Genomic DNA, 27,916 nt, shown 5'->3' with positions numbered 1-27,916 from the left:
CAAAAGTTTCTTGTTCATACTGAAATGCATGCGTAAAATGTAATAAATGCTTATTGAGGTGATACCCACATAATAAAATTGTCGCACAATTCTTCTGGCACAATAATTTTATTCGCAAAATATCCCACCACTTTCTGGTGTGCCCAGGTCGCACTTAAAATCGCTATTCCATGTACACTCTTAAATAAAGGCTCTTTATTGGCATCTATGGCTCCATGAAGGACTTTTAACATCCATGGAACCTTTCCCTTTCACAAAAGGTTCTTTACAGTGGAAAAAAAAGGTTATTTTGATTATTCAAATGTTGGGCTGGGTTAAATCAACATCTCAGTGTTGATTATCTGTTGGTAACCCTCTATGAACAGACTTCAGAAAATTTAAATATTGTAAACTCTTATGTAAATATGACATAAGAAACCCACTATATTAAACAAGTCTTTTCAGTTCAAGAAAAGAGGCTGTTAACATTTCAATATAAGCTCTTTTCTGACTTTTTCCATCTTCCAATAAATCTCAAAATAGAATACTCTTGGACAAAAACCATTGATAATGACTTTACTTTTTTAATCTTGACTTACCAAACCGTCTTTCACTCGCTTCCATTTGAAAGATGCTGAAAAAATGGCAGCTTGATGGCGTCGCCCGTGTTGTTGACGTGACGTGCATGCAATCTTTCACGTCTGGGGCCCGTTCTTCGTACCTCGCTAACTCAGTTAGCTGGATTTGATTGTTGACGATTTGGCATGATCTTGGATTGTTTGGTTCTTCGAAGCTCATCCTGGACTTGCTGTCATAGTAACAGGTCCGTAAGCTTAAACCTACTCGGGAGCAGGCTTATTTCATGTAAACAGGATTAGATTGCATCTTGAGGTGATACTTAAAATCTGTCCCAGCCACTGCTACTTTATTACAAGAGTGCATTACTGAACCAGGGGCAATAATAATAATTTTAAATAATAATATAAAAATTTTATATTGTATATGTATATGAGAATGTATAATGTTGTGTATAATACTATAGACACAGCCACTTGATTGAGAGATTTATTTGTGATGGAATAATTACTTTATATAATTTTGTTTTTATTGGTTTACACACATGTTGTACAGTTAATCTGAGCCGTGCATTAAGTGATCACGGATAATATGGGAGTGGCTTGATGCAGCGCAAGAGAGGATAATTTGATCTTGACCCATAAGAAATTTAAATACTGTCACGTTACAAATCTGCTTCAAATTAAATTAAAAATTAAATTACAACATTGAAATAAAAATGTAAAGGGTGTACAAATACTGTATAAAATCGTGAATATAAAAATTGGTAATCATGTTTAAAAAAAAAACAAAAAAAACATTTATCCTTTATCTATTATAACTTTTATGTTGGTTTGGTCGTTTGGCTGTTTCCTTATAAAGGTTCAGAAATTCGTGGGGGTTTTGTGTGTAATTTGTCAAGTTTTTTGCCAGGTGGCTTTTTTAATTATATGATGTCATTACGTTGCTGTCTTGACGCCAGCCAATCGCTGCATTGCTGATCGTGGTTTCGAGTATCGATGCATCTGCCCTCTTCAGGGAAAAAAAGAACGCTCAGTAATCTTAGATCATTTAATCCAGATATTTTAATCCAATCCGCAAATTCGTTTGAAGAACCAAATTAGCCAGAGATCAGTTATCACGATTAAAAGATCTGGGATCTGTCAAATCATCTTAGATGTATTAAGCGAGGTACGAAGAACGGGCCCCTGCATTCCCAACCCAGCACTGCCGGGTTACAGATTAACACAGATTTTCAACCCAAATTGGGTTAAGTCAACCTAGTGTCCTTACCAGCTTTTTTTAGAGTGTGAAATCTGTTCACTGAAAGGTTATTTGCACAACCAAAAATGGTTCTTCTATAGCATCACTGTAAAACCCCCCTTTTAGAACCTTATTTTTAAGAGTCTATGGTCTAAAACGCAATCGCCCTCATGTTTTTGTGCAGGACATTGTTCTGTTGTCTTTGCAGAAATGTAATGAAGATTGCACAAAGTAACATTTATTAACAACACTATACAATTGAATAGCAGGCACAATAATGCCGGTATAACCATAGATATCTATGGGTACAAGATGTGTCACATGACTAAACGTGTCAGTTATCGTTTTCAAATACCTTCGTTATTACAGTCCACACTACAAAACAAAAACTGCTTTTTCAAATTGATCCACTTGGGACAGCGTTTTCAAAAGGCTCGGTTTTCACAAAACAAAAATGCCTTTTTAGTGTGGATGGAAGGCAAAAAAAGTTTTTTAATGTATAACGTAATGTGGTCATGGACTAACACAAATACCTCCAAAAAAATATGTGTACATGTTACAATAAATTCTCTCAGGGACAGGTCAGCTGGTCACTGTGGAGCTGGTTTCAGTATCAGGCGGAGAGGATCAGCCTGAATTTGGGGAGTTGTGTGATATCACAGCTGACCATTTTGTTAGATTCAACCCAACCAATCCACATTCCACCTTGCAGAAGACGGTGGTCGTAAAAAACAATTTGTGAGCTCCTTGCACACATCTCTATAAACACAGAATAGTATACAGTAGATACTTACTCGTATGTTTGTAAATCATTATTTTGCTTCTGGGTAGACACTTGGAACTCCCATACCACTGGCAGATCATGAAGCCCAACCTTCAATGTTTGTTGCCCGGAGAAGCTCCAAACCCTTCCAGCATTCAGCCTCATCTTGATACAGACAGCGTGTTCAGCATTTGTCCGGTTATGGGCATCCTGACCCCTGCACAGGAACATGAGTTCTTGCTCACATACTGTCCCAAGGATGTATGTATGTGCACTCACACATATAAACACACTTATGTAGGGCTGGTTCACACAGAATGCGTTTTTGCTGATAAAAGCTGCAAAAATATGCAAGCGCAACAGTTAAAGACATCCATCTAGAGTGTGTTTACATTGAAAAACAATGGAAAAGTAGTGAAGTGGAATACAAAATGCGCATTCTGAGTGAACGGTCCCTCATAAACATGTGCACTTTCCTCTGAGCACTTGTTTTCTCTGTGTTTCAGCTGAAAGAGTACCACAATGTGTGCCGCTTGGTGATCATGGATGTTCCTAATCCACCCAGAATCAGTGACGATGGGTGAAATTAACTGATATTTGAATTTAAAATTAAGATAAATGTACGATTTTTCAATCAAAATAAACACATGCCATGTTGAAACTTCTATTTGCTGATTTGCAGGACGTGTCTCGACACAGCTCTCCAAGTAAATGATGTGACCGTTTTAGAGGTTGAAGTGAAAAGTTCTGCTGAGCCGTATAAGATCCTTCTTGAACCGTATGCTGTTTTAATACCAGGGGAGACCTACATAAACAACACAATCCGCAAGAGATTCAAGGTAGCGCTGAGTCTAGAGGTCCAAATGACTCTTTTTCTATTTTCTAATTTACAACATGCTTTTATGCTTTGTGTCTGTGTGCGTTTTAGATGTGGAATCACAGCAAATCAGTCGTTCACTTTGAATGGGAGCGTATTGTTGACAGTCACGTAATTGAAGTGGAGCCCTCAACGGGAGAAATAGGTCAGAGTATTGAAGTGTATCAGGAAATGAATGTATGAACTAACAGATATACACATTATTCAAAAGTTTGGGGTTTCTAAGACATTCTTTTGAAATAAATTAATTATAAAGGCAAGGATTCATTAAATTGATCAAAAGTGACAATAAAGACTTCATAATTCATCCTATTTCTTCCTGCATCAAATCATCATATTAGAATGATTTCTAAAGGATCATGTGACACTGAAGATGTCTGCCGAATTGGCCATCACAGAAATCAATTACAGTTTATTTTAAAATGTAATAATATCACACTATTACTGTTTTTACAGAATTTTTCCAGTAGGGGCAGTTTTGGTGAACATAAGAGACCTCTTTCAAAAGCATTAAAGGAACACGCCACTATTTTTTTGAAAATAGGCTCATTTTTCAACTCCCCTAGAGATAAACAGTTTTACCGTTTTCAAATCCATTCAGCCGATCCCCGGGTCTGACGGCAGCACTTTTAGCATAGCTTAGCATAGATCATTGAATCTGATTAGACCATTAGCATCACGTTTAAAAAAATGCCCAAAGAGTTTCAAAATTTTTCCTATTTAAAACTTGACTCTTCTGTAGTTACATTGTGCACTAAGAAATGAAAAGTTGCGATTTTCTAGGCCGATATGGTAGGAACTATTCTCTCATTCCTGCGTAATGATCAAGGAACTTTGTGCCTTACCATGGGTGCAGCGGCGCAATGATATTACGCAACGCCTGAAAATAGGCTCACTTCCGTCAACATAACCAATGTGACAACCTGCTTGCACAAGCGTGCCTTGTAACCATGGAGACATTTGTGACGGTTCAGAAGATATTTACTTTGGTGCAGATCTTTTTCAGAATTTATTTGAGCGAGATGCTAACGGTCTAATCAGAATATGCTAAAAGTGCTACCGCCAGACCCGGAGATCGGCTGAATGCATTCGAAAACGGTATAACTCAACTGTTTAACTCTTGGGGAGTTGGAAAATGAGCCTGTTTTCAAAAATAGTGGAGTGTTCCTTTAAAAAAATCTAAAAATTCTTTAAAAAAAAGTAATCTAATTACTGTAATTTAATCACGTTTCCCTTGAAAAAGTAAAGTAAGGGAATACTCTTAATTTTTCTGTAATTTAATTACAGTTACTTCTAATGTCATTGCATTAAATACTGTATAGACTATACAACAATTCTATGTAAAACAATAGTAGATTTAACTTCAAAATGTAATGGTAGCCTAAAATGTATGTTTGTAATGTAACCTTCTCCCTTTACACACGGTTCAAGTATAAATGTATGCAATTGTATATTGTTTATTTGAAAGAATTAAACGAGCAGTTTAATGTCTATCCTTGTGTTGTTCAACTAGTTGAGGTTGCTATAGGATTTAGAAAGTACTTAGTAATAAGTAATCCAATAAATTTTAGAGAGAGTAATTACCGGTAGTACAGTAATATACTGTTGAAGATGTAATTAGTATTTAGTAATTCATTACTTTAGTGACTTACCCAACACTGAAAAAAATCTTATATATATAATAATAATTTATACACTTCTAAAAATAGAGTATAAATCTATTAATTAATAAACAAACGATAAAATGAATCAATTCTAACATGACATACAGTGATATGCTGAACCTGTTGCTTGCTTACAGAGATAAATGAGTGTTTTGACATGGAGCTGGTTCTGACCGGAAGGAATCCTGGTCATTTTTCCTCCACCCTGCAGTGTCACATTCAGCACCATCCTAAAACTGTAGGACTGGCCATTGAGGTCACATTTAAGGTCAGAAGTGTTTGAATCCCGTTCCTACTGATTTATACTGAAGACGCTATGTGGAGGCCTCCACAAATGTTCTCCTTCATATTCAGTATGTTTAATATGGTGTCTCAGGGTCCGCATTGCTCAGTGAATGTGCCCAGTCTGGATTTTGGTTTGCTGGAAATGGGAAAGGAGAGCATCTCTACCATCCATATCACCAACAACAGCCTGGTAGATGCCCCCTGGAGCTTAGAAGAACTGTCCCACACCCAGCCGCCCATCAAAGGACTGGTACAACACCCTATTTACACCTCTTATTAATCAATAATAATATAAATTATATATATATATATATATATTATATTATATATATAAATATATATCTACAACCCCAAATCAGAAAAAGTTGGGACAGTATGGAAAACGCAAAAAAAAAAAAAAAAGAAGTGATTTCTAAATTTACTTTGACTTGTATTTCATTGCAGACAATATGAACACAAAATATTTCATGTTTTGTCTGGTCAACTTCATGTCATTTGTAAATATGCATCCTTTCCTGTCATTCAGACCTGCAACACATTTCAAAAAAAGTTGGGACAGTAAAGCATTTACCACTTTGTAATGTTGCCATTGCTTTTCACAACACTTAAAAGACGTTTAGGGACTGAAGACACCAAGTGATGAAGTGTTTCAGGTGTAATTTTGTCCCATTCTTCCTGCAAACAAGTCTTAAGGTGGGCAACAGTACGGGGTCTTCATTGTCGCATTTTGCGCTTCAAAATGCGCCACACATTCTCTATTGGAGACAGGTCAGGACTGCAGGCAGGCCAATCAAGTACCCGTACCCTCTTCCTCCGCAGCCAGGACTTTGTAATGTGTGCAGAATGTGGTTTTGCATTGTCTTGTTGAAATATGCATGGACGTCCCTGGAAAAGATGTCTTCTTGAAGGCAGCATATTATGCTCCAAAATCTCTATGTACTTTTCAGCATTAATCACAGAAGTGCAAGCTACCTTTGCCAAGGGCACTGACACAACCCCATACCATGACAGACCCTGGCTTTTGGACTTGTTGCTGGTAACAGTCTGGATGATCCTTTTCTTCTTTGGTCCGGAGCACACGGCGTCCATTCCTCCCAAAAAATACCTCAAATACTGATTCATCTGACCACAGTTCACGTTTCTACTGTGTGATGGTCCATCCCAGATGCCTCCGAGCCCAGAGAAGTCGACGGCGCTTCTGGACACTGTTAACATAGGGCTTCCTTTTGGCACAGTACAGTTTTAACTGCCATTTGTGGATGTAACTACATATTGTGGTACTTGACAAAGGTTTGCCAAAGTAGTCCTGAGCCCATGTGGTGATATCGCTTAGATGAATGACGATTCTTGAAGCAGTGCCGCCTGAGGGATCGGAGATCACGGTTGTTCAGCTTAGGCTTGCGCCCTTGTCTATTACGCACTGAAATTCCTCCAGATTCCTTGAATCTTTTAATTATGTTATGCACTGTTGAATGTGAAATATCCAAATCTCTTCCTATCTTTCTTTGAGGAACATTGTTTTTAAACATTTCAATAATTTTCTCACGTAATTGTTGGCAAACTGGCGATCCTCGGCCCATCTTTGCTCCTAAAGGATTAGACCTTTCTTGGATGCTGCTTTTGTACCAAATCATAATTACAATCACCTGTTGACATCACCTGTTTCAAATCACATCATTATTTAACCATTTTACCTCATTACTAGCCCTAAATTGCTCCTGTCCCAACTTTTTTTGAAATGTGTTGCAGGTCTGAATGACAGGAAAGGATGCATATTTACAAATGACATGAAGTTGACCAGACAAAACATGAAATATTTTGTGTTCATATTGTCTGCAATGAAATACAAGTCAAACTAAATTTAGAAATCACTTCTTTTTTTTTTTTTTTTTGCGCTTTCCATACTGTCCCAACTTTTTCTGATTTGGGGTTGTGTATATATATATAACAAAATATTTTATAATATGATATAATATTACATATATATTATTTTAGAAAATAAATATAAAAAGGTATAATAATAGTAAATAAACTTAAATATATAATATTTACATACTGTATATAATATTGATTTATAATTATAAAATAAAATAATTATTATTATATCAATAAAAATATAACGGTTTTTATTTGGTTTGTATGTTATATAACATTACTTTTCTGCATGTGTGATCAGGTGTATATCAATCCAAATAAAGGTGTTTTGCCTCCCCTGGCGTCCTGCAGTGTGGATGTGGTCTTCAGAGCCCTGTACTGTCATTGTTTTGACTCAGTCCTACAGCTTACTGTGCTCGACGGCACTGGATGGTGAGGGAATGAGTCACATCATTTGTTGTATTGTGCAGATGTCAGTAAGAACTAGAAGAAGAGAATACTACTTAAATGTTACCTAATGAAAGAGTGCTATTACTGTCTTTTGTCACATATTTGAGCGGAGCATTTGTGTTTGTCTTCAGTCACCTCTCTGTACGGGCGGTTGTCCAGTCTCCTCAGGTGTGCTTGCTGAGCTGTGAGCTGGTGTTTGCTGATCTGTATGTAGGTGTTCCACAGACAGGCAGTGTTACCCTGTTTAACCAAACACTACTGCCAGCCCACTTCACCTGGAGTAAGGTGTGTTCATCTCAAGATGTTTTTATCTTGTGTAAAATAACCAAGCCAGTGTTGTAGTTTGGAAAGAACATGATAAAATGATATTGAACCATAATGTGGTCATACTTACAGAAAATTAAGTGCCCTCAGTCATTTTTATTCATTAAGTAAGTTTTACACACACACACACACACACAAAAATGATTCTTTCAAAAAATATGTTTAAAATGATGAAGACAGAAATGTTGAGATCACATAATTAGATACTTTTGCTCATGGAATAAACTTTGGAATGTCTGTCAACCAATCAAAATAATTCAATTTTGCTCTGGTATAATGTGATATTGTAGAGCTTGGACCAAATAATATAAATCCCAGGTCTTTTTTAGTCATTCACCATGTTTTCTCTCCCTCTCAGCTCCAGGGTGCACAGGTTCATCTCTGTTCTGCAACCTTCAGCCCCTCTGCAGGCACTTTGGAGCCCAATGCCAAAACAGAAATCACTGTATCATTCACTGCTCACACTATTGTACGTACTGCTACTGTAATACTCTAACATCCACAGCTTGTAAACTAAACATTTGATGAAATTCAAGCTCCGGTTCAATATTGTTCCTCCCATTATTGTAAATGTGTGTTTTGTTTTTGTGTTTTTAGGAGGAACTGACTGAAGTGGCTGCGGTTTGTGAAGTAAAAGGAATGGAGAGTCCATTATTACTGTGCTTTTTTTCTAAAGCCAAACCTCTCAGAGTATCCTACACATTGCCTTCTGACTGGTAAAGCCACATTTACCTCCTATTCATATTTCTTTGGTTAGTCATTTTGTTAGCGTTTTTTTCTCATTGTGTTCTTCACTGTTACATTTTTAGTATTAATTCAAGTGATGACAATCACCAACCAATCACACTGGACTTCACAGAGCATGAGCCAGTCATCATTGGCAAATCAATCAAACGGCATTTGCTAATAACTAATCACACTGCTATACCTGCTCTGTTCACTGTCGAGGCAGAGTACTTTACTGGATACTGCCCTTCACAATCGGATGAAAACTCTGAAAGGTACAGTACATAGCTCGAATTTGGGGTCAGTAAGATTTTAAAATATTTTTGAAAGAATATATATATTTTAAATTGTAATTTATTCCTGTGATGACAAAGCTGAATTTTCAGCAGCATTATTTTTTTCTTTAATGAATAGGAAAAAGAAAGAACAGCATTTATTTGAAATAGAAATTGTAACATTTTAAATCTTGTGTAACATTATTTCTGTCAGGACCACTATCGTCAAAGATGACTGACAATTAGCATACAGTTTGTATTGGCGGTATTGTTCTGTTCTGGGCAAAAACTCCCTTAGGGTAAACAGAATAGAACCAACATAATGTATTGCAGAAATCATTAATGTCAATATTTAATTTAGGTACAGAATAATTTAGGAATTTAGTCTGATTCAAGGAGAATAAGAATACCAAATCCTGACTGACGAGAAGAGGAGCTGGGGATGGAGAAGGGTAAATGAGCTCTGGAGAAACGTGATAGCTACTGATAAAACCGGACTGTTTTTCGGCATTTTCTTTCAGGAGCAGTGCACCTCTCCACTCCATCCAGGCCAAAAAAATACAGCAGAAAACATATGATGGTCAGTGCAACCTAATCCTTTCTGTTCTTCAGTATTAGAGTAAGTGAAACACCGAAGTCAAAGTTTTTTTTTGCTTTTAGAATTTGTAAACTGTCTGCTTTCCCATGGAAGAGGTGCAGCGTTCTTTGTTAAACCAAACAGTGGAATGCTTGGTCCATTTGAGAGTCAAACCATCAATATCACTGCTTTCACCAATATGTGGGGTGATTATCAGGACAATCTTATATGCAAGGTATGCATTTCACAAAACAAACAAACCATTTAATTTCACTTTAAACATTTTGCCTTTCTCAAATCAGACAGCCGAGTTACAATGCATTCTTATGAACTTGTGACATTTTTTAGGTTGGAGATCTAGATCCAACTCCCATTCCCATCCGGATGTCTGTGAGGGGCTGCCCCATTTACTTTCAGATGATTGGACCACAGCCTGACAATCAGACCCAGGGTCCAATTATACGGTCAGTGTTCATAGAGAATACTTTAGATGTTGCAGTTGACATGCAAAGATTTTTCATTGATATTTATGATTGACAGATTTGGAAGCCATGTTTCCGGAGGAGACACACTGTCACGCTCTTTACGGCTCATTAACACCAGTCCGTATGGTGAGCCGTTCACCACATCAAGTTTACAAATGTTTTTCACATACACTATATTGCCAAAAGTTTTGGGATGCATGCCTTTACATGTACCTGAACTTTAATGACATCCCATTCTTAATCCGTAGGGTTTAATATGGAGTTGGTCCACCCTTTGCAGCTATAACTGCTTCAACAAGTTTAGGAGTGTGGGAATTTTTGACCAATCTTTTAGAAGCATATTTGTGAGGTCAGGCACTGATATTGGACGAGAAGACCTGGCTCGCAGTCTCTGTTCTAATTCATCCCTATCGGGTTGAGGTCAGGACTCTGTGCATTACACTTGGTGATGTAAGGCTTGGAGGCAGCTGCTCAGCCATGGAAACCCATTCCATTAAGCTCTCTACGCACTGTTCTTGAGCTAATCTGAAGGCCACACAAAGTTTGGAGGTCTGTAGCTATTGACTCTGCAGAAAGTTGGCGACTTCTGTGCACTGTGCGCCTCAGCATGCGCTGACCCCGCTCTGTTATTTTACGTGGCCTACCACTTCATGGCTGAGTTGCTGTTGTTCCCAATTGCTTCCACTTTGTTATAATACCACTAACAATTGACTGTGGAATATTTAGTTGTGAGGGAATTTCACAAATGGACTTATTGCACAGGTGGCAATAAGCTGCTGAGAGCGGCCCATTCTTTCACAAATGTTTGTAGAAGCGTCTGCGTGTCAAGGTGCTTGATTTTATACACCTGTGGCCATGGAAGTGTTTGGAACACCTGAATTCAATGTTTTGAGGGGTGTCCCAATACTTTTGGCAATATAGTGTATATTTTCTTGTTTGATTGTTAACTTCAAAACTGCATAAATCATTGAAACTTCTCAGATATCCGTATGGATTGGGTGACCTACAACTTGGAGGTTGGCGATAGTAAGTTGATAGATCTATTGGTTGCATGTGGTGAGCCCTTTCCTCTGAAGGATGCAGATGGCAATGAGGTTGTTGGAGGGCTGGACTCTTCCGTCATGTTCCCGCCCACATGGAATGACAGCTACAACCCCAGCAGAGAAGGAACAAGCTCGACATTCATGACCAAATCTGTGAGTCTAGCCTTAGTTTTCATGGACACATCCTAAAAGAGATTGTTCTGGTGCAGCTTCACTACACAAACCAAAAAGTGCATTTTCAATTCACTTATTCTGTTTTATAGGATGATTTTGGAGAGATTGAGGAAGAATGCGATGGAGAGGAGGGCAGTGGGGCTTCTGTGTCTCTGGCTCCAGTGAAGAAGCTGTTCTCTGTGTTTCTGAAGCCTCATGAAGGGAATGTCTCTGACTACCCATACTGCATCACTCCACAGCAAACCGTAGGTTATGGGGATTTATTATATTTTGATAAAGAAGTTTATCAAATTGAATATGTGCTTTAATACAGGTAGTTCCAGCAGGGGGCAGTAGCACCATTCACGTGTCTTTCACTCCTCTGATCCTGTCATGTTCAGCCAATCAAAGATGTTTGGGTTATGCTTTGGGTTTCATGACTTTGGACTCTAAGGTATGTTAGTATGAGTGTGTGAAATTAAATCCATACATTTTACTCTGCTGATAATATCATACAGTTCCCATGTTATTTATCTTGTAGCTTGCGTCACTGACTCCAGGCAAAGTAGAGAGAGCCCAGGGCTATGAACTAGAACCTCTGAGGCTGGATATGCAGGCTAATGTAAAACCTGCCATGTGAGTTACAGATGAGTTTAATACACATGCATGTACATGATAAAACAGAACATTAGTAACCGGTTGCATGTGTGTGTAGTTTGTCTGTGCAGATGGCAGAGGATTCAGAGGTACTGGAATTCAATGCAGCTGCCAGTGATACACTAGACGGAACATCTCACACACAGGTGCAGTTTACAACAAAATGTATCTAAATGAAAGACAAGCAAGTTAGTTATGACAGCGCCTGTTAGTGGTGTGAGGGTTTAGCCAGACATTTGTGTCTTTCCATTTTTTAAGTGTAGAAGGAATCCATGATCACTCGGACGTTCCACCTGAAGAACAATACCGATATGGCCTTGAGTTTCAGACTGAGCACACACCCCCCATTCTCAGTGCTGCGGCCCCGACAGACCCTTAAACTGATCAGCAGCTCACCCTCTCACAGACACACACAAGGACTCTCTGGGTCAGGAGACGAGCAAACATCACTTCTGTTACAGCCTAAACACATCATGCAGGTCTGTACAAACATATTATACACATTTGAACATATTTGCTTACTGTATAGTAGGTACTACATTTGGATTTAATACTTTCCGACTGTTAAAAAAGTATGTTCTATTTACATAGTATGAATGTGTGTTTGTCATGTGACCTATATGGCATCAGTAGCGCCGCTTCACCGCCATTCACAACTATTCTTCTGTGGCGTCATGGGATAGTAAAGTGTCCATTGAAAGCGAATTTCAGAATCTTAGTGGAAGTACTAGGTCATCCGAGTACTGTTCGCTTACTATATAGTAAGGAAGTATAAGATTACGGATGCTCTGATTGGTTATCTACTCATTTAGCACTATATTTACAGGTGCTTAATCCATCAACGCTTATCAGTCTGATCCAGAAATGGTTTCAATAATCTTTTTAATTTGCAGGTTAAGGTGGCTTTCCATAATTCAGCTTCGCTTCTGAGCTGTCTGAATGAACCATGTGAGGAATCAGATGCTCAGCTCTCTGCTACCCTTCTGTGCAGTGATGTTGGAGAAAGGACACTACAGTTTCAGCAGAGTCTGACCATTCAGTACAGCAATAACAGCGTACAGGTCTCTACACAGGCTTCATTTGTTTCTTATACCTAAAATGATTCATTCCCAGAAAGAAAATGCACTTTGTGAGGCGCACAAAGCTGCTATTAATGACCGAACTGACATTTCAAGACAATATTCAAGTTTATTGGACCTGAAGATTATGGTGGGTAGTAATATCCCTATCTCATGTGGGAGTCATATTGTCCTGGAAATAGCCTCATTGTTCATTCAAACCAGTATTTACAGCAAAGAAGTAAAATTTTGACTTTTAATTTTTTAATAATAATAAATAATTAATCCTGCGGTTTCACAGACAAGGCTTTAGCCTAGTCCAAGACTAAAATGCATGTTTGAGCTGTTTTAACTGAAAGCAACTTGTACTGTAATATCTTAAAATATGTCAGTGCCCATTGTTTAGTCTCAAGATGCACACCAGTAATGTTTTTTCTAAAGCACATTTATAAAAGCTACTTAAATATCCTAATTAAATGAATGCCTAATCCTGGCTTAATCTGAGCCCTGTCTGTGGAACAATAATTAATAAATTAATTAAAAATATGAAATATTTATAAAATGTAATATTTATTTATACATTTTTGATTTACATCCAACTTTAAATCAATTTAAATTTATACAAAATAATTCCCCTCTAAACTGGCCCCCAAACCCCATTTTGAACTGTTGATAATCTACACTACCGTTTGATAAAATAATAATAATACTAATTTTATTCAGCAAGGATATAAATTGATCAAAGGAGATAGTAAAGACATTTGTAATGTCACAAAAGATTTCTGTTTCAAATAAATGCTGTTCTTTCGAAATTTCTATTAATCAAACAATCCTGAAAAAAGGTCCATTAATACTTATTAATAAGTGATAATAAGAAATGTTTCTTGAGCACCAAATCAGCATATTAGAAGGATTTCTGAAGGATCATGTGACCCTGAAGACTGGAGTAATGATGCAAAAAAATCAGCTTTGCCATCACAAGAATAAATTATATATTTTTTACATTGATTCAAATAGAAAACAGTCATTTAAATTGTAATATTTCACAAAATTACTGATTTTATCGTATTTTTGATCAAATAAATGCAGCCTTGGCGGGTATAAGAGACTTCTTTTAAAATCATAAACAAAATCCCAAACTTTTGAATGATAGTGTTAGATAGTCAAGAATTAGCAGCAAGGTTTCTTAAAATCTTAATGTAAAATTCATCTACAAATAACCATATTGTTGTCCCTTTGCACTGTTTCAGACAGTGTCCCTTCGCGCTCATCTGGCATTACCAACACTGCACCTGTCCAACGCCATTGTGGATTTTGGCACCTTCAGCGTTGGGCAAACAACTGTCAAAGAGGTCATCCTCTACAACAGAGGTGGCTCCTTTAGCTACTGGACCGCACTTACAGGTAAAATGATTCAACATTTGAGTGGAAAGACCGTGTACAGTTGCATTGACACACTTACTAATAACAGATTGCACCTTTAATCCTGTCTTGTATCATGTGATCTTTACAATCATGGTAATTACCTCGTATCTATTTGAGCTAATGTTTTGTGTTGTGTCTAGATGCGGAAGGTGACAATGCAGTGTTCAGTGTGAGTCCTGACACTGGTGTGTTGAAACCTCTTGGGGATCCACCGTCCTGTAAACAGCTGCTGCAGATCAGCTTCACTCCAAGGTATTGTCTACCATCTTATCCAATACCAACCAATCACATTGTAGAAAATACTTAATTCAAGAAATTGGTAATATATTTATACAACTGCAGTTTGAAGTTCATGAAAACTCTACTGTATTTGTTTAATCAGATGCAGTCTTTCTTAAACTTTATATTAACAGTGTTTTCCCCATAGTGAGCAGAAAGAGTTCCAGACAATCATCACGGTGCAGGGGGTTCTTGGAGAGACACCACTTGTTCTTAAGTTCATTGGAAGTGGATCGCTTGATGAGAGTTTTGAACCTCCAATATCTGACACCTGACAGTAAAACACTTATACACATACAAGAAAAATATCTTTCTTTCTGTATAGAGATTCAGTAGTTTGATTAGACACTGAACTCAATGTGTTTAAAGTGAAATTTGTACTCTTTTAATTATAAAACAGATTAAAAACCTACATAAGAACATAAGCACATTTCAAATGGCCTAGTGTATGTTTGCGAATCAAGGATCAAAGGTTGAGTTGTTGTTAAACAGTGAATTCACACATACATTACCGTTCAAAGGTTTGGGGTTGACAAGTCTCTTACAGTAAGAACAGTAATATTGTGCAATATTATTACAATTCAAAATAACTGTTTTCTATTTGAATATTTTTTTTAATGTAATTTATTCCTGTGATGACAAATCTCAATTTTCAGCATCATTACCCCAGTCTTCAGTGTCACATGAGCCTTCAGAAATAATTCTAATGTGCTGATTTCTGCTCAAGAAACACTTTGTATTATTATCAATGTTGAAAACAGTTGTGCTGCTTCATATTTTTATGGAAACCATGATACTTTTTCAGGATTCTTTGATGAATACAGTAGAAAGGTCAAAAGAACAGCAATTACTTGAAAAAGCAATGTTTTGTAACATTATAAATGTCTTTACTGTCACTTTTGATCAATTTAATATATCCTTGCTGAATAAAAGTATTAATTTCTTTAAAAAAAAATTGTACTAACCCCAAAGTTGAACGGTAGTGTACCTAGCTTTTGAAACACAAACTTTAATAGATAAATCGTTTTTATCCAAATAAATGAGATGTCACAAATCTTTATGAATTACACTGGTCCTCAACATAGATTATTAAAAAACTAAATTCTCTATAATTCTGAGTCCTTCTGCTATCCATATCAGAAGAAAAGACCATCAGATTAATGTCACAAATCAAGAGATAAAAGTTGTTATTCTGACAGCTCCAAGATCTGTCATCACATTTGAAATGCAAGGCACTTTTAAGAGAGATCTGAGAGTAAGGCAAACACCCACTGAAGCGCCTCTCTCTGCTTGTGTTCTATAGTTACTGTTCTAGCAGCTTGATTAAAATGAATTGGTGGCTGTTAGTTTCATCAGGAGATTTGCATTTTGGGATTTTTCACTAGGGCTTTCATCACGGTCCAGGGTACTCGAAAACTGCAGCGGCTCCCATTCCAGTCCCAATGCACATGGACACCACGCCATACCCTCTGCAAGAAAAAAAACAACATTATAAATGGGAATAGGGACTGTAATGTTTTTGTTGCTGTATAGTTAGGCTCGAATTACTATATTAGGGCCCTATGATTGAAAACGTGCACAGATTCGTGAATGCAGTCTTAAAAACTGAATTTACTGTATAACGGAATCCTGTAAACATGGAAAAATATAATTTGACCCATAGGTTCACCTCTTGCGTCTGCGTTTAAGCTCATTGAGCAGAGTCACGACCTGTCGAGCTCCAGTGCAGCCCAGTGGATGACCAAAAGCAATGGCCCCTCCATTAGGATTCACTTTCTCCATAGGAATGCCCAGCTTTTCCACACAATACACAGCCTAGGATAATTGTGAAAGTTCCTGATATTAATAAAAGGAAAATACTGGAAAAACTGGGGGGTAATCCAAGAAAATATATCAGTCACCTGACTGGCAAATGCTTCGTTGATCTCAAACACATCAATATCATCCACAGTTAGCCCTGCACAAGCAAATGCAATAACACGGCTCATTTACACCCATTATTTTGGAATAATGAAAAGGGGAAAATTGAATCTGATACATTTTTTCAAGCATGATTACTACTGGTATATAAATGGCTCAAATGAACGTAGAGGTGCAGTAAGAGCAGCTGTACGCTCACCAGCCTGGTTGAGGGCTTCTGGGATAGCATAGGCTGGGCCAATGCCCATTACGTCCGGTGGAACACCCACCACAGCGCTCGCCCTCAGCACCCCAAAAACAGGAAGTCCCAGTTTCTCCACCGTAGATCTCCGCCCAATGAGCACTGCCGCAGCACCGTCACTCACCTGACTGGCATTACCTGCAATGGGAATGAAAGAATTGAGTTATGGAATTTAACATAACATTTATTTTTAAATTCAGCATGCACACCAGCTGTGGTGCTGCCGGTTTCCTTGAATGCTGGTCGCAGTTTGGCAAGGCCTTCTAAGGTAGTCCCTGGCCGGATCCCATCATCCTTTGTGACAGTAATGGTGCGCTCCGTGCCATTATCTTCCACAAATTTAGTAGTGACTGGTGTGATCTCTTGATCAAATATGCCATTTTTCTGCGCCATGGCTGCCCTAGTGTTATAAAAGTCCACATACAATTGCTTTGAGTGCATGTTTCGCAAAACACTAACAGCTAACATGTATAAACAATTCATAAAGTACATTTCATGGGAGCACCTACTTTTGCTGGGAACCGAGAGCAAAGCGGTCCTGTTTTTCCCTAGTGATGCCAAATCTTTCAGCAACATTCTCTGAGGTTATTCTGAAAGGAAACGGAGAAAATGATGTTTATTTTAATGTAAAGATTAAGACGCAGTTGAAAATGATAACATCTATACCCCATGGGAATGATGCAGTCTCTGGCTTTCTCATTGTCCATCAGTCGGGGGCTGATGTCTCCTGGGTTCCCCGGCGAACGAAGGGACATGCTCTCCACACTGCCATGAAAGAAAAGAAGAAAGAGATGAGCTAGAAGATTCAGATTCAAATAGCTTTATTGGCATGGTAAAAGGCTTTATATTGCCAAAGCACTGGTAACAATAATTTAAAGACATAAACTACCAATCAAAAGTTTGGAATAATTAAGATTTTTTAATCTTTGTGAAAGAAGTCTCTTATACTAACCAAGGCAGCATTTATTTGTTAAAAAAAAAACTGCTAAAAACAGTAATATTGTGAAATATTAATACAATTTATTATATTTTAAAATTTAATTTATTCCTGTGATTGTAAAGCTTATTTTAGCAGCCATTACTCCAGTTCTCAGTGGCACATGATCCTACAGAAATTATTCTAATATGCTGATTTGCATTTATTATAAATCATGAAAACAATGAACAAACAATGATACACTACCAATCAAAAGTTTGGGGTCAGTAAAATAAAGAGAGAAATTAATACTTTCATTCAGCAAGAATGCATTAAATTGATCAGAAGTGATAGTAAAGGCATTTATAATGTTACACTTTTTTTTTTGTTGCTTAAATGTGCCATGGTTTCCACAAACATATTAAGCAGCAACAACTGTTTTCAACATTGATTATAATAAAAACTAATAATAATATTTGAGCTCAAATAATAATTAAGCATCAAATCAGCATATTAGAATGATTTATGAATAGTAATGATGCTGAAAATTCAGCTTTGCATCATAGGAATAAATTACTTTTAAAAATATATTTAAATAGAAAACAGTTTTTTTTAAAAGTAATAAGATTTCACAACATTATTAGTATATCACTGTATTTTGATTAAATAAATCACCATAAGAGACTTCTTTCAGAAACTTAAAGGGATAGTTCACCCAAAAATGAAAAATAGCCCATCATTTACTCACCCTCAAATCATCCTAGGTGTATATGACATTCTTCTTTCAGACGAATAAAATCGGAGTTATATTACACAAGTCCAGGCTAATCCAAGCATTATAATTGGATTCATAGTTGCTCTGTTTTTGAAGTCCATAAAAAGTGCATCTGCCCATTAAATAACATGCTCCACGCGGCTCCGGGTGTTAACAAAGGCCTTCTGACGCGAATCGATGCGTTTGTGTAAAACAAATATCCATATTTAAAACTGGACCCACCAGGTCCGCTCGTCGTGACGTCACTTACGCATCTTGAGTTTCCCTTTCAACATTCAACACTTTTCTATGGAAGGCAGTCGGTCGAAAGTTTACTTAATAAAGTTTTAAATATGAATATTTTTCTTACACAAATGCGTTGGTTCGCTTCAGAAGGCCTTTATTTACACCCCGGAGCCGCGTGGAGCACGTTATTTGACGGACAGATGCACTTTTTATGGACTTCAAAAACAGAGCAACTATGAATCAAATTCTAATGCTTGGATTAGCCTGGACTTGTGTAATATAACTCCGATTTTATTTGTCTGAAAGAAGAATGTCATATACACCTAGGATGACTTGGGGGTGAGTAAATTATGGGCTAATTTTCATTTTTGGATGAACCATCACTTTAAAAAAAAAAAAAATTCTAAGCGTTTGACCGGCAGTGCACTGTACACAATAAAAAATTATAACAATAATAAAAAAAATAAATAAGGAATGAGAAAAAAACAGAACACAATGATTAACCTACACAATGATTAATACTATCGTATACTGAAATCAACAATTACAAATGTGGCATACTAACCCACAGGCAAGTCCCAGGTCATACGAACCTCCTCTGATTCCACCTTAAAAGGCAGAAAAATAGCCTGTTTAAACTGAAATCTTGTATTTTCTTATGACGCTCAAAATGTAATTCTTACACTACCTGCAACATTAAAAAGTGCTTGTAGTCCAGAAGAGCACTGCCTGTTTACAGTGTAGACGGGTACAGACTCAGGAAAGTCACTGAAAGTTAAAAAAAGTATTTTATTTTATTTTGTATTGTATATGTTTAGCAATATCTAGATGTATTATAAATTCTCTGCTCATTTCACCTAAGGAAATGTGCGATTCGAGCCATAAGTGCACCTGCCCCAGGTTGTAGCACATTACCTGAGAAAAAGAGCAGTCATTAAGTGTACATGAATGTAATTTAGTCCTAGTTTTAGTGTATCTTATAATGTCTGACTTGCCAACACAAACATCCCCTAGTAAAGAGGGTCGCAGTCCCACATCCTTAACAACTGCACTCATCACAGCACTGAGCAGCTCATCTGGGGTAGTGTCCTAAAATATATTATAGATATATTATGTAGAGTAGACGTTAAAATGCAGTGCATGCAACTGTTAAGCAGTCAAATTGTTGACCCACCTTAAAAGATCCTCTCTTCGCCCGGCCAATGGCTGTTCGGAGCCCATGAACCACAACGATTTCATTTGGATCAGCAGCTGATGAACTGCACTCCCTCATTCCCACACGTCTATTTGACGACAGGTGTCCCGACAAAACTTGCACCCTGTGCATTTTTAATGACGAAAACGTGAACAAGAAAAAAACAAAAGGATAACCGTTTACTGAGATATACACAGATGGTAAACAGTCACAGATGTATGAACTATGCTCTACATGTCTGATGATGTTTCCTGGTGAACCTTGCTTCTCTTGTCACACTGCATATCATTGGCTGGTGCGTTCTGACGTCATCGTGTGGAATTATGGGGAATGAAGTACAAATGTGGAGTTTACCCTTTTTTTCTTGAGGAAGGACCATTTACACAAAAACCAAATGTACTTCGCTTTGGTACATTTCTCAAATCATCCTCGACATTTGCAAAACAGTAAGTGCATTTCTCAAAACAATTCGTACAAATAGCAAAACACCAAAAGCCATGGTCTCTTGCTCAAAATCCTTAGTTCATCTCTCAAAAGCAAATATCTGTGTCAATGAACATGTCAGTGCCATCAGAATGACAAGTCCTTGAGTCATTGTGTAAGACAGTCAAATTGCTTAGTCATGTTGTCAATATAACAGTGTACTCTGATGTATGTTCTGATGTAAACTATGGCTAAAGTTTTCATGACAGTTATTGTAAAGTTTACACCTTAGTGTATGTGGGAGTTAGAATTGCAAGAGACTGGATAAGATGCACATTCACGCTTTTACTGTTTGTTCTGTAATTTGTTGACAGACCATGTCATTGCGATACAGAAAGGAAAAGACAGCGCTGCATAGCACAAAGAAACAAAAAACAAAACAAAAGTAGAAATGTGAACATGACAATCTCCTTAGGGAAAACTGTACATGCAGTACTGTAGGAATTACAGTGCAGTCTTCCTACACCTGATGTTCCTGTCTGTTGGGCCACACATTCTCATCCACATCACAACGAATATCTTTAGAAAGAAGGTCTAATGGAAATGTATAGAAATATGCTTGACATTTTATGACAACTTGTTCAACCATTTTGCATGTAAATGCTATGAACTAATATGGGTAGGCTACTATTCAACAGAGACCAATGATGTGAAGATTGAACAGGTAGTTTTGAGAATTTCAATTCTGATCTGAGAAATGTACCTTAAAGCGACTGAGAAAAACTGTAAGAGTTTTAGACCTATTTTTGTTAAGCGCAGTCGGCCGAGGGCGCCAGAGTCTCGTGCAGCGGCAGCGCGCTCTAGCGTGCGCGTCATCGCTTCCTGAGGCTGACATTACACTCGCTCGACTCGCTCCTCTGTGGAAAAACTCGGCGTCAGTCAATGTTTGCGGAGAGGAAACTTTCTTCCTTTGACGGCGCGCAGTCGACGAGATTTGCAGCACACACCGCTCCATCCGTCTGGATTACTGGCATCCGCGACTCCAAAAAAGCATAAACCGCAAAGCTTTTCGGAAGGTGGATTTGTGCGGTTCCCTTCAATTTGTGCGTGACAACTGTATTCAAGTGCGCGCGGCTTCCGGATATATGACTGTTTTTACTGTATTTCTCGCACAAGAGCGCAGTTTGCGGAATTTTCCTCTTCACTGCGTTTAAACCGAGAGAACTGAATCGCAGCTTGGTTTAATTTGTCTTAAGTGTCAGCTCCAGCATGAAGATACGCACGTAACGTGAGGTGAGTTCTATCTAGAATAATAATGACTGCATTTATATGAACTGTAGTGTGCAAGGATTTGCTATAGAGAGGAAAATACAATGTGTTTGTTTACACATAAGGCGTTAGACACCAGTCCTAAGAGTACTGCTATTATAGAAACGTATGCTGAGTTTATGTTGTGTTTTGTTTAGGCAGAACTTCATACTGTGTGAGTAAGGAATGCTTACATAGTTGCTGAAATGATAGGCTGCATGACATTTGCTAATGTGACTGCCTGAACCTACTTAAATACAAGATAACACTCCATATCGTTATAAAATAAATAAAACTCTGTCTTAAAAGATTTCTATATCTATTGTTATGTGTCTTTAGTATAGTCTATAAGGGTCATTATATGCATTGGGACACATTTTTCTTGAAATATTTAAGATTTTATACATTCTTAGACAAATCATGTAATTTGCATTGTGCCATCTCAAGCTAAATAATAACTACGTCTTTATACATGTTGGGATTTGGCTATGAAAAAGTAACAGGGTTGAAAGTTTTACTCTTCTACTAGCTATAAGATGTTTATTAAAAAAAGAATTTAATGTACTTTTAAAAAAATCTTCAAATTTTCATTTCTCAGTAATAATTTGTTTACTGTACAACTGTATGGTAACAGGGTTGACTAAGTTAATTTTCCATGATAAAACAAATTAGAAGATAAGATATTCTCAAAGGGCATGCATACATTTGAGTAATTTATGGAATTGTACATTGTTTTTAACAAGAGGAATACTGATTTTAACAGGGTTGATGCATAACCTGAGTACAAAAAAATTATGGTAACAGCGTTGACTGTTTAAGATCGCCTCTTTCGGACAAACTGGAAAAGATGAAATGTTTATAACATGCTTGAAGAGCACGGATAAAATAAGATAAAGGGGAAGTATGACGTTAACAGGGTGGATGCATAACCTTAGTACACAACATAACTTTTTAATAATATAATTTGTCCACTAAAGCCTAGGTACTAGGTTGTTTTATTTTGCTATCAAAATGTGGATGTTTGCACATAACCCTTATGATAAAAGAAGAAAAATATTTAAATATATAATAAAGTTGCACTGAATTGTAAGACTTTTTTTTAGATTTATGCAATTTAAGTAATAGTAAAATTTCATTGAATTGAATAATCCGTACGTAATTTAATTGAATAATTGATCAAGGATTGTTCAGTTATTTTGTTTTTTATTTTATTTGATTGGCAGCACAACTATTATGCCAATGAAATATTAATGAGGAGCAACCCTTTCATGGAATGACCTATAAAGCTATACTATAGCTGGTTTAACTACAGTTAAATATATTTAAAGCCAATGATACTGATATTATTAGGGATACTAATGTAGACATACAGCCACTAGGCCTGTCACAATAACTACTTTTTGTATCGCGATATATCGTCCCAGAAATAATTGCGATAAACGATATTATTGTCATTTTAAGACTATTTTATGCTAGTGAATATATAATCCTAATATAACAGCATAATAATGCAAGTAGACCTACACACTTTCAAATGACAACCTTTTAATTCTTTAGATCATGGAAATTAAGGGTGAAAAATATATTATCCTAAATAAAAAAAATTGAATCAATAGTAAAGAAACATTGTTCATTATCCCCTGACTTTGAAATACTTTAAGTTTGTTTGTTTAAAGATGCTTATGAGTCATTGGATATTTTTTGCAATGGTCTGTCTCAGCCAAGCCTATGTTCAAGAATGTTTCTCATGGTATGAGGAAGAAGTCTAGATGAACTTTGTACCTTTATTGCAATGTTGACCGGGTATCGTAAGACACCAAGCGAGCCTTACTGAGTCATAGTACTCATCTTAAACTCAGGTGCAGTGATGCGCATACATAAACAGCCTATTATTGATATCACATTTTGGGCAAAACATCCCAACAGACTGCTGGAGATGCATGCAATAGAAATGCAAGATGTGGTCTGACTGAGTCATCTGACCTTAAAGTTTATCATCTTTAGACAGGCCTGCTGCATACTTGTGTTGCCAAATTTTCAGCATTCGTGTTTATAGGTTTAGGAGCATCTTGACAGGATGTTGAATTCGCCCTCCCTAGTAATGCAAGGACAAATAATTAGTCTGTCAGTTTGATCATTAGACCCCTAAAGATTTAAGTATTCAGAAAATGTGTTCACTTGCCATCACACACAAGTCTGTCCAGAGCAGACAGGAACAGTTATGTTGACTTAATTTCACCCCGACTCATATTTTTTAGGAATCCCTAAAGGACTATTTTGGGAGAGAGACGGTGAAATCTGTGATGAATGACCACCTTAGATTAGGATGTCGGAGAAATGTAGTATTTTATCCTGTTCCCTTAGAGAATGCCTGTTTCATGGCTGTAAGTCAAAGTGTTGCCTGGTCAGCCACAGATCTTCATGATGGATCATTAGTTTCGGGACTAATCTCAGAGCAGGCCGACTAGACACAGAGGAAATCACAGCGGTCTTATCACTTGCTTGAGTGATTGGACACGCTCACGTCAAAGAGCCAAGGGCCAGGGGTCAGTGTGATTTGAGCGGCTTCTGCGGGCTCTTTCTCTAAAGCTGTGGAAAGAACAGGGTTGGTGCTTCACCTCGAGTTCAATTTTGATAAAGAAAGAAACTCTGTTTTAGTGTAAGACATCAAAGTGTCTAAATTTGGGTCAGGGCTTTCCAGTTTAGAACTGGTCCATTAACCATAAAGTGCTCATGGAAGATACCATCCAGTTAGTGCGTTAATTAGAAATAGTTTTCTTGGATGGTGATAACGCAAGTTGCTTTCGAGGGTTTCTTATCTAACTTCATCCCGTTAAGCACTTTGGTAGTACCCTGTTTTAATGAGATGAAAGGAAGCCCTTTAATTAGGTACTGTGTGTCTGACAATATGAAGTGTAGGTGAATTGCCCTTATCAGAAAGAGTGGGAGAAGCACTTAGCAAGACCTGAGATTGAACAATGTTGCCTTTTTATGACCAACACAAAGATTATTTAGAATACAGTCTATTTTTGTTCAAAATGTTTACATTATTTATTTTGCTTAGTTGTCTAATAACCATTTTTTTTATTTCTGCTTTTTGACACAGTAATAATTAAATGATCATTAGACCTCAGCAATTAAAGCACGGATTTAGTTTTTAAGTTATAATATATATGCATACATCTATACATATATAAATAAAGTAATATATATACACACATATATAATACAAACAAAATATTTTGTTAGATGTGATTAATCGCGATTAATTGATTTGACAGCAATATAATCTATAGATGGTCACAATTTTATTTTCTCAAGTACATTTTTATTTAAATGTAGCATGTAGCCTATTATTTAAAAGTTTTTTTTTTATTGTTTCAAAGCAGCTTTGCAGAAATGCATGATGTTACTTTGATATTATCTTAATGCCAAATTGTCCACATTTTGCAGTTTAGAGATCAGGGCATCAGGATGGTTTAAATGGCGACAATATAATAATCAAACAATTTTCTATATAGTATTTATCACTTTAAGTAGCTGTTTGTATGCCAATAGTGCTTGGTACATTTGTAGTACTTGCAAGTTGGAGTTAGAGGCACAATATGTACGATTTTTGGATTCAAATATCTAACAACCACTAGAACAATGTTATATATTTTGTTGACTTGTTGTAATTACATTATCACAAATGTTTCCAAGAATGCTTAAATCCAGAGAAATACGCAAATTTTAACCAGGACACGGACCGTGTCCATGCGGCGCCTATCAATAGTCAGGTTGAACTTATGTGAAATTAAAGGCAACAGCTGCATATTCTGCAATCCAAACAACACAATCCCCACATATTCAACAATCCAAACAAAGATGTTACTTAAATCAGCATTTGTTTTTAAATTCAGTGTAAAAAAAAAAGTCTACCAGTGAAATTAAATAAAACCAAAGTATATAAACAAAGTATATGTTCCAAAATGTTAAATCAAATGATGTTTAGTGCAACGAAAAAAACTAAGATGCTACAGCAGGTGCTTTTTAAATCAAAGTAAGTCAATGTAATTTTAAGGTAAAATAAAAATGATCATCCTATACAGAACTGATAGTATTTCATTTCAAAAGTACATACATGTTCTTCTTTACAAAAATAAGTATTTCGGCTTTGTCACAAGTTAGTCTGTTTAGTTCTCATCCGATCCAACACATGAGAAGCTGAGCTGAACTAACGCTCACTATCTACGCTTGTGCAGGGCGCGGAGAGGTAAGCTTGCGCAGGAAAGCGGCTCTTCATTCCCTTCGGCCTATCTCTCGTCTCTTCCCTCAGTTCTCCAGTTTCCGTTTGTAACACACAAGTGACATGTTCGCGAATGATTGCAATATAGGCGTATGTGCACGCGGGCGCACTTCCGGAAAAATCGGCATAAAAATGCAAAGAAAACCGCAAAAAACGTCCGGTTCCGATTTTTGGCCGGTCAACCGGTGCACCCCTAGTTAATAACGTTTTTTGCACAAAAAAAGCAAATAGCCTATATGAAAATGTATTATTTTCAACCAGAGCCGGCCCAAGGCATAAGCGAACTAAGCGGCTGCTTAGGGCCCCTTTGGCCACCAGACGGCCCCCAAGAGCACAAGAAATTACTCTACGGCAAATTTATTTTATGAGGATTGAAATCGCGAAATGGCCTTAAACAATTATTGCAATAAATTGCAAAAAGTTTTCTAATATATGCACGGATTGATTCTGACAGCATAGCACGAGCTCGCGGCGCCATCGGCTGGACACTTTTCGCTTGTTAGTCAGGGTTCAAAGTCCAAAGTGTGGAAAAATCTGCGATAAAACGTACTCGTCGGTAACCTTTTTATGAATGGATGGATTTGAGAATGCGCTATATGGTTTAGTGCGAATATATTGTCTGACGTGCTGCGTGTTTTGGCCAGAGTAGACAGCATAGCTTCCAGTTTCTCCCTTGAAATTATAAGTTGTGTAGCCTACATCTTGGAAGTTTTTATTTAGAAAATAAAAAGGTTCTTTCTACACAGTCGAATGGAATACAAAAATACAATTGTATTTCGGCCAAAATAAAAGCTCTGTTTAATGTTTGAAAGAAATCAACATTTCTTGTTTTTAAAATAAGTCTCTTCTTCTCACCAAGGCTGCATTTATTTGATTAAAAATACAGTAAAATCAGAAATATTTTAAAATAATATTATAATGTAAAACAGCTGTTTTCTATGTGAATATATAGTAAAGTGTAATTTATTCCTGTGATCAAAGCTGAATTTATCATCATTACTCCAGTCTTAAGTGTCATATGATCCTTCACAAAACATTCTAATATGATGATTTGATGCTCAACAAACATCTATGATTATCAGTGTTGAACAATGTTTTTAGGATTTTTTTTTTGAAAGCTTTCTATTTCAGAGAAATGCTGTTCTTTTGAACCTTCTTTTCATCAACGAATCCTGGGGAAAAGTGAGCATATTCAGCATAAGAGACTACTTAAAAAAAGTACATATCCCAGTGTGAACTGTAGTACTGCAAGACTTACTGTAAGACTTTGAATATTAACGCCTGATCACTCTTGTGGGTTTGCTACTGTTACAATTAAAAACCATATAAGGGTAAAAACATGACAGGCAGACAGACATAATGTAAGCAACACAGCTACAACTAATACAAATTATACTGGGTGTGCGAATTATCAAGAATTGACAATAGTCAATCGTATTGGTGGCACAGAGGGTCCCCCAAATAAAATTCTGCTTAGGGCCCCATAAGGGCTTGGGGCGGCCCCGTTTTCAACCGTCATTCTGACCATCCGAAATGATCAGTTTTTAAGGATCGGCTCCTTTGAAGCTTGTCAGTAAACGGCACTGTTATGATTGGCTAACGTTATTGCAAAGGAAACAGTATCAAACGTCCCCTCTCGCAATTGCAAGTGTTTTGAAAACATCCCTATAAAACCGTCATTTATAGACAAAGCATTATGAAATTATCTACACCTATGCAAGTTTATTTGTGATGCCAACACTGCTCTGTCAGTTGGCTGCTTAATCTTTCAACAAAAGTTTCTTTGCAAACTCTCCATTACAATGTTCCTCATTTACCAAATAAAATGCTCCGAACAAACATATAATTCTCCGATGCGATCCGAGGTGTAATTAAAATAAACCATCCACTTGTTTCCGACGCTGGGATCCGT

General features: G+C 37.0%; 3 protein-coding genes across 3 annotated transcripts in view; 2 read left to right on the top strand and 1 right to left on the bottom strand.

Annotated features, from left to right (window-relative positions):
* dlec1 (DLEC1 cilia and flagella associated protein) overlaps positions 1 to 14,988 on the top strand; it is a gene marked incomplete at both ends in the record, with an annotated part of 36,179 nt that extends 21,191 nt beyond the window's left edge. Inside the window, 26 exons of the mRNA XM_079806597.1 lie at positions 2,373 to 2,535; positions 2,629 to 2,821; positions 3,067 to 3,140; positions 3,243 to 3,399; positions 3,489 to 3,582; positions 5,239 to 5,369; positions 5,478 to 5,636; positions 7,563 to 7,693; positions 7,843 to 7,996; positions 8,394 to 8,504; positions 8,633 to 8,751; positions 8,845 to 9,036; positions 9,558 to 9,616; positions 9,697 to 9,848; positions 9,962 to 10,077; positions 10,154 to 10,224; positions 11,080 to 11,294; positions 11,405 to 11,560; positions 11,629 to 11,748; positions 11,836 to 11,930; positions 12,010 to 12,097; positions 12,215 to 12,430; positions 12,845 to 13,012; positions 14,260 to 14,413; positions 14,575 to 14,686; positions 14,862 to 14,988. Of these exons, the coding sequence (XP_079662723.1) occupies positions 2,373 to 2,535; positions 2,629 to 2,821; positions 3,067 to 3,140; positions 3,243 to 3,399; positions 3,489 to 3,582; positions 5,239 to 5,369; positions 5,478 to 5,636; positions 7,563 to 7,693; positions 7,843 to 7,996; positions 8,394 to 8,504; positions 8,633 to 8,751; positions 8,845 to 9,036; positions 9,558 to 9,616; positions 9,697 to 9,848; positions 9,962 to 10,077; positions 10,154 to 10,224; positions 11,080 to 11,294; positions 11,405 to 11,560; positions 11,629 to 11,748; positions 11,836 to 11,930; positions 12,010 to 12,097; positions 12,215 to 12,430; positions 12,845 to 13,012; positions 14,260 to 14,413; positions 14,575 to 14,686; positions 14,862 to 14,988 (3,527 nt within the window). The remainder of the gene's footprint in view (positions 1 to 2,372; positions 2,536 to 2,628; positions 2,822 to 3,066; positions 3,141 to 3,242; positions 3,400 to 3,488; positions 3,583 to 5,238; positions 5,370 to 5,477; positions 5,637 to 7,562; positions 7,694 to 7,842; positions 7,997 to 8,393; positions 8,505 to 8,632; positions 8,752 to 8,844; positions 9,037 to 9,557; positions 9,617 to 9,696; positions 9,849 to 9,961; positions 10,078 to 10,153; positions 10,225 to 11,079; positions 11,295 to 11,404; positions 11,561 to 11,628; positions 11,749 to 11,835; positions 11,931 to 12,009; positions 12,098 to 12,214; positions 12,431 to 12,844; positions 13,013 to 14,259; positions 14,414 to 14,574; positions 14,687 to 14,861) is intronic.
* acaa1 (acetyl-CoA acyltransferase 1) lies at positions 14,741 to 20,267 on the bottom strand. Its single transcript, XM_079806604.1, has 12 exons — positions 19,965 to 20,267; positions 19,786 to 19,879; positions 19,648 to 19,705; positions 19,479 to 19,558; positions 19,356 to 19,398; positions 17,541 to 17,639; positions 17,384 to 17,464; positions 17,084 to 17,274; positions 16,833 to 17,012; positions 16,615 to 16,670; positions 16,383 to 16,528; positions 14,741 to 16,182 (listed from the first exon to the last, which is right to left on the bottom strand). The coding sequence occupies exons 1-12, from the start codon at positions 20,115 to 20,117 to the stop codon at positions 16,107 to 16,109; spliced, it is 1,257 nt and encodes a 418-aa protein (XP_079662730.1). The 5' UTR covers positions 20,118 to 20,267; the 3' UTR covers positions 14,741 to 16,106.
* Positions 20,268 to 21,277: 1,010 nt separating this feature from the next.
* The window catches only part of map3k22 (mitogen-activated protein kinase kinase kinase 22), a 129,764-nt gene continuing 123,125 nt past the window's right edge, over positions 21,278 to 27,916 (top strand). Inside the window, exon 1 of the mRNA XM_079806601.1 lies at positions 21,278 to 21,701. The gene's annotated coding sequence lies outside the window, so the exon portion shown is untranslated. The remainder of the gene's footprint in view (positions 21,702 to 27,916) is intronic.

The sequence above is a fragment of the Gobio gobio genome (assembly GCF_949357685.1).
Source record: "Gobio gobio genome assembly, chromosome: 23".
In the NCBI taxonomy this organism is placed as follows: domain Eukaryota; kingdom Metazoa; phylum Chordata; class Actinopteri; order Cypriniformes; family Gobionidae; genus Gobio; species Gobio gobio.
This window is presented reverse-complemented; position numbering and strand designations above follow the sequence as displayed.